Here is a 6,713-nt window from a genome sequence, read left to right as displayed (position 1 = left end):
GTATCAGAATATCAGCTTTAGAAATCTAACACAAATGTCCTGGGCCTCCAAAGAAAATTAGAAAATAAAATTAAGGACTTATTTAAATAAGTCCTTAGTAGAGAAATATGTATATGGACTGGAAAACAATTTGATTTATACATTCAAAGTAATTTCATTCAAAATCCCATTTTCATGGAACTTCGGAAGATGATACTAAAATTTTTATGTAAGAGTTTAGAAGCCAAGAATAGCAAGTCACTTCTAAAAAGAAACAGAGAGGGGAAGACTTGACCTATCAGATAGCCAGACTTGTAAGAAAGAATTCAGAGTGTCGAATTGTGTGAACATAGAAGAATTGACCAGTGGAGTAGAATAGAGAACTCAGAAATACCCATGCATGTAAAGAAAATTTGATACACAGCAGAGTTGGCTGTCAGTCAAGAAAGAAAGGCATGTTCAATAAAACGGCTGGAAAATGCGGTTATCCACATGGAAAACGAATAAAATTTTCCTCTAGAAAGAAACAAAATCAACTCCAGATGGAATAAGGATTTATATGTCATAGATAAAACTTTAAGTATCTTAGTAGACCTCTCCCCACCTCCCCATTTTAATAGAAAGTATAGGTGAATATGAACCTTGGGAAGTATATTACTCTGTTTTTTGTTGCTTATAACAATACCTGAAACAGGGTAGTTTATAAAGAAAAGGAATTTATTTCTTAGAGTTATGGGAGGCTGAGGAATCCAAAGTCAAGGGGCCACATCTGGTGAAGGCCTCTTAGCTGGTGGGGACCCTGTAGAGTCCTGAGAAAGTGCAGGGCATCACATGGTGAGGGGCTGAGGGTGCTCACATACTTAGCTCAGGTCTCTCTTACAAAGCCACTAGTTCCCCTCCTATGATAACCCTTGAATGGATTAGGTCATTCTTTTAATGGATTAGGCCATTCTTTTTTTTTTTTTTTTTGAGACAGAGTCTCTGTTGCCCTGAGTAGAGTGCCATGGTGTCAGCCTAGCTCACAGCAACCTCAAGCTCCTGGGCTCAAGCGATCCTCCTGCCTCAGCTTCCTGAGTAGCTGGGACTACAGGCGCACACCACAACGCCTGAATAATTTTTCTAATTTTAATAGAGATGGAGGTCTTGCTCTTTTTCAGGCTTGTCTCAAACTCCTGAGCTCAAGTGATTCTCCTGCCTTGGCCTCCGGGAGTGCTAGGATTACAGGAGTGAGCCACCATGCCCAGCCTGGATTAATGCATTCTTTAGGGCACAGTCCTCAGGATCCAGTGACCTCTTAAAGGCCCCACCTCTCAATATTACCACATTGGGGATTAAGTTTCAACATGAGTTTTGAAGGTAACATTCAAACCATAGCAGGGAGCAAAAAAATGGCTTAAGTTATGTACAAGAATGTTAACATGGGTTGAGTATCCCAAATTTGAAAATTTAAATGCTTCAAAATTTTTTGAGCTCCAACATGACATTCAAAGGAAATGCTCATTGGCAAATTTTGTATTTTCAGATGTGGGATGCTCAGCTAGTAGGTATGATGCAAATATTCCAAAACCTGAAACATAGGAATATCATACAGAAGTCAAAGTAAATGAAAAATGAACAAAAGTATACTACAACATGGATGAACTTTGAAAACATTATGCTAAGTGAAATAAGCCAGATACAAAACAACAAATATTATATGATTTCATCTATATGAGGTACCTAGAATAGGCAAATTCATAGAAAGTAGAATAGTGGTTAGCACGTGCTGGAAAGTGGGAAGTGAGGAGTTGAGTACAGAGTTTTCAGTTTCGGATGATGAAAAAGTTCTGGAGATGGATAGTGGTGATGGTTGTGCAATATTGGAAATGTAGTTAATGTCACTGAATTGTACACTTAAAAATGGTTAAAGGCCGGGCGCGGTGGCTCACGCCTGTAATCCTAGCACTCTGGGAGGCCGAGGCGGGTGATCGCTCAAGGTCAGGAGTTCAAGACCAGCCTGAGCAAGACCGAGACCCCGTCTCTACTAAAAAATAGAAAGACATGATCTGCACAACTAAAAATATATAGAGAGAGAAAAATTCAGCCGGGCATGGTGGCGCATGCCTGTAGTCCCAGCTACTCGGGAGGCTGAGGCAGAAGGATTGCTTGAGCCCAGGAGTTTGAGGTTGCTGTGAGCTAGGCTGATGCCACGGCACTCTAGCCCGGGCAACAGAGTGAGACTCTGTCTCAAAAAAAAAAAAATGGTTAAAATGGTAAATTTTGTTAAGTGTAGTTTACTACATTAAATTTTTTTAATAAAAAATGAATTTAAATGCCCAAATTACATGTAACATATCTGCTTTTTTTATAGTTAAGAGCAACTGAACTAAAAATATATACTTTTTAGGAATCCATTTTGATGCAGTAAAATGCATGAGAAGGAAAGCAAGGGAAATGAAAATGTAGGATTCAGGATTGTTGCAGGGAGGCAGGGGAATGGGATGGGGAGTGTGGTTGATATAGGTTATTGTCTGAGTCTTGTTTTGTGGATGCTTATTCAATTATTTAAAATAATCAAGTAAAAATGGGGCCAGGTGTGGTGGCTCAAGCCTGTAAGCCTAGCACTCTGGGAGGCCAATGTAGGAGGATTGCTTGAGGCCAGAAGTTCCAGACCTAAGCAAGAGTGAAACCCTGTACAAAAAATAGAAAAATTAGCCCAACATAGCAGTGAGTGCCTGTAGTCCCAGCTATGGGGGAGGCTGAAGCACTGAGACGGGAGAATCACTTGAGCCCAGGAGTTTGAGGTTACAGTGAGCTATGATGATGCCATGGCACTCTAGTAGCCAGGATGACAGAGGGAGACTGTCTCAACAACAACAAAAAATTAAAATAATCAAATAAAATCAGGCCATGTATGGATGAACAGTGAGAGTATGTCTTAAATAAAAGAATTATGATTAATCTAATTCTGTGCACCTGAGGTCTAGTGGAAAAAAATATTGCTCAGTGGGGACTTTAGTGCTTGTCTGAGTTTGAAATCTTGACTTCAGCAACTTATTGTGTGATCTTGGGCAAATTACTTCTCTGTTTTTTTTGCTTCCATCCAGATAAAGATAATACCTACATCATAGGGCTATTTAGGTATTAAATGGGTTTATATATGTGCTTGATGCAGAGTAAGCTCTGTGAGTCTTGTTTGTTTCGATTATCTAATGCTATGTAATAAACCACCCAAAAACTTAGTGAGTTAAAACAGCCGTTTTATTTATTTCTCGTTCTGTGGGCAGACTGGCTGAGTTTGACAATTCTTCTGGTGGTCTCGCTGTGGTCTGTCATGCAGCTCTAAGTCAGGTAGCAACTGGGGCTGGAATGTGTGTGGTGCTTTGGAGGGTATGGCTAGAAGTCTGGGCTCAGCCGGAAAACTGGGTCTCTCCTTATCCATGTGGCTTTTTTGCCTCGTGTCCAGTAGGGTAGCCACAATTCAAGGACGTCCCAAAGCACAAAAAATGGAGCAACCAGGCCTGGAATTGGCACTTTATCACCCACTGCATTCCATTGATTAACTTAAGCCACAGTGTGTGGTTCGTTGGGGGCTGTTTTTAGAAACCATCTGTGCTATTATTAATGTTTCTATCCACCATGTTGTTCTACTATTTATATAGTTTTCAGCTTTAGGCACTGGGAATATATTAATGAACAAAGTAGATAAAAATCCCTGCCCATTTTGAGCTTATTATGTTCTACATAAAAAATAATTAGAATATGTAGTGTGCTTGTTGGTAATAAGGACGGTGGAGAAAAATAAAGCAGGGAGGAGATAGGGAATCCTGGAGGTTGGGAGTTGCAGTTTTAAAATGGGTATTCATGGAAGGATTGATTGACAAACTGACATTTGAGCAAAAATGAAAGGAGAAGGATTAGAACTGGAGGGCAAGACATGAGGGGCAGCAACATGTAGTTTTTTATGGTGACACAGATGTATATTTTGATAATAGCAATTCTGATTCCAGGCTCAATATTGTAACTGGAGGGAATAGTGACCACACGCACATTCCATTGCCTGTCCAGGGTGGCTCATAATGCAGAAAGAACTCAATTAAAACGATTTTGTAACCATAATCCAAAAAAAAAAAAAAAAAATAGAGGGCAAGGGTGGAAGCAAGAAAACCTTTAGGGGGTGTGATACTGTGGAGTACACACACCCCCACACTCACACCCACATTCATTTCCTGGCATACAACTTCTAAAATTCTTGAAATCCCAAAGTGATAAATGTCTTTTTGTATGCTAATGAGTTGACAGCTGGCTGGCTGCCCCTTGGTAGCTTAGGGTTGGGGGGCTGGTCACAAGAAAGACCTAGGCAGGATTGTAGGCTTTGGACTTTAAGCCCCATTCCAAACTTCTGGGAAGGGAAGAGTAGCTGAAGATTAAGTTGATCACTTAACTGATATAATCAATTGCACCTAGGTAATGAAGCTTCCATAAAAACCCCGAAAAGGAGCTTCTTGGTGGGTGGTGCTCCTGGAGAGGGCATGGAAGCTCTGTGCTCCTTCCCCCATACCTTGCCCTATCCATCTGGTGTTCACTGGTATCCTTTGTAATAGCCTTAAAATCAGTAAATATGTTTCCCCTGAGTTTTGTGAGTCACTTTAGCAAATTAAACTCAAAGAGGGGGTCATGGGAACTCCAGTTTATACCTGGTCAGTCAGAAGCACGGGTAAAACAACCTGGAGCTTGGGATTGGCGTCAGAAGTGGGGAACAGTCTTATGGTACTGACGAGCCTTCAACTTGCTGGATCTGACACTCTCTCCATGTAGAATTTACAGGACACCTGGATGGTGTCCCCTACAGAATTGATTGGTTGCTGGTGGGGAGAAATACCCCACTTCTTGGTTGACCAGAGGTCACAGAAGTCTTAATGCGTTGATTGTTGCATGAGAGTATAGGAGAAAAAATTTGTAATTCCTATATTCTTTGAGGAGGCTAATGCAATTAAGAGATAGGTGGCTTGCATTAGTGTAGTAATAATGGAATTTGTGAGAAGTGGTTAGATTTTGGAAATATTTTGAAGATAATAGCTTCAGAATTTATTTATGGAGTAGGTGTGGAGTGTAAGAGAAAGAAGAGTCAAGAATGGCTTCAGGGTTATTGATCTGAGTGACTGGAAGAATGGAGTTGCCATTTATTGACACAGGGAAGAGTACAGGTCTAGCAAGCAGATTTGGGGAGATCAGGATTGGTTTTATACTTGTAAGGTTTGAAATTAAAAGCCAGCTTTAAAATTGTAGTTGTGCTTGTATCCTATTTGACTTCCTGTGTCAGTAAAAAGGGAACATGATGGGGGAGGGAGGAATTGATACTTTGTTATGGCTAATAAGCATCTTCAGACTAGTGAGGGATCTCCTTAGCTTCAGCCAGTATATTTGTAGATTGTTTTTCTGCGCTCCCTTTCTCTGATGGGGCTTGTTAGTCATAAATTCACTAATTTATTGTTGCCTTTTTATTATAAAAAGGCATGAAGGTAACTCAAGTTTATTTAAAAATCTGTTTTCCACCTGGGTGTGCCTTGCACCTGTATTCCCAGCTACTCTGGAGCCCGAAGCAGGAGGATCACTTGAGCCGAAGGAGTTCCAGAACAGCCTGGGCAATCTAGTTTTCTTCTCTATAGCTTTTTTTTTTTAAAGGTGAAAAGGTAGAAGGTGAAAAATTTCAATTAAACCATACTCTTCTATTCATGCTAACCTCTTTTCCTGGATGATATATGTCTATCTTGGTTTAACCCATTTTGTAGGTATGTAATTGCTGTGCTCTTTTTGGATTTGGTACATTTAAGAGCTGTTTTAATTGACACTGAAAATGTTGATTCTCATTTTCTGTGGTCTCTTCTCAAGACATGTTCCAACATGTTGCAGAGTTTTTCCTGGAAGTCCTTTTGAAATCTTAATTCTATGACTTATCTTGGTAATTCCCCAGTCCTGGGTCTGTCTGCTAGAGGGTGCTCTTGAACATTGCCCAAGAGGAGGAGGAGCTACTAAAGAACCAGCTGATAACCATTAGGGAGGTAATGATTGTAAATTTGACTTTCAGTTAAAACAATTTACTTGTTAACCTCAGTGAGGAGGTTGGAGCATGCCCGAGCCTGTTTCTGTTTCAGGCTTCACCTGAGGGAAGCATAGGTGATTCTTAATTAAGCTTTTCAGTTTTTTGCAGGATCTGAACTAGAAAGTGATCAGAAGGTATGAATAACTTCAGCATTTGTGTAGGGTGCTCTGTTATATGTGTCTTTTACTTCTGCTGGATAAATGCCAAAGAGAATTTTCTACTTTAGAATTGATTTTATAAATGTTTTTTTCTTTTAGTTTTACCCACAGACTTCAATTTCTTCACTGCCAAAATGACATCGTTTTCCACCTCTGCCCAGTGTTCAACATCTGACAGTGCTTGTAGGATCTCTTCAGGACAAATCAATCAGGTAAAAATCATTTTTGGGTATTCCTATTTTTCTTTAAGTTAAAAAAAATTGACTTAAGGCATATAGCTGGCTTTACTGACTTGGATTTTATACAGAGCAGAAATGATTATATTAAAAAATGACATATTAGGGCAATGGATAAGCAGTACCAGCACTCATAAATTTGAATTGACCATTGACCAAGTAAATATTTGGAGGTTCCAGATTGCTCCAAACGGTACATTTTGAAAACTAGCATGTTTTAGGGTAGGGTAACTAGTGGAGAATTTGGGTCTGGGTTAT

The 6,713-nt window shown here is 39.8% G+C and overlaps 1 protein-coding gene across 1 annotated transcript in view; it reads left to right on the top strand.

Moving 5' to 3' along the window:
* Nucleotides 1-6,713, top strand: part of MDM4 (MDM4, p53 regulator) — a 37,693-nt gene that overhangs the window by 6,123 nt on the left and 24,857 nt on the right. Inside the window, exon 2 of the mRNA XM_012657876.1 lies at nt 6,319-6,431. Coding sequence (XP_012513330.1) covers nt 6,354-6,431 — 78 coding nt within the window. The 5' untranslated portion in view covers nt 6,319-6,353. The remainder of the gene's footprint in view (nt 1-6,318; nt 6,432-6,713) is intronic.

Source organism: Propithecus coquereli, unplaced genomic scaffold (assembly GCF_000956105.1).
Source record: "Propithecus coquereli isolate 6110/MARCELLA unplaced genomic scaffold, Pcoq_1.0 Scaffold563, whole genome shotgun sequence".
Classification (NCBI taxonomy): Eukaryota; Metazoa; Chordata; class Mammalia; order Primates; family Indriidae; genus Propithecus; species Propithecus coquereli.
The sequence above is the reverse complement of the archived record's forward strand: the minus strand, read 5'-3'. Positions and strand labels throughout refer to the sequence as shown.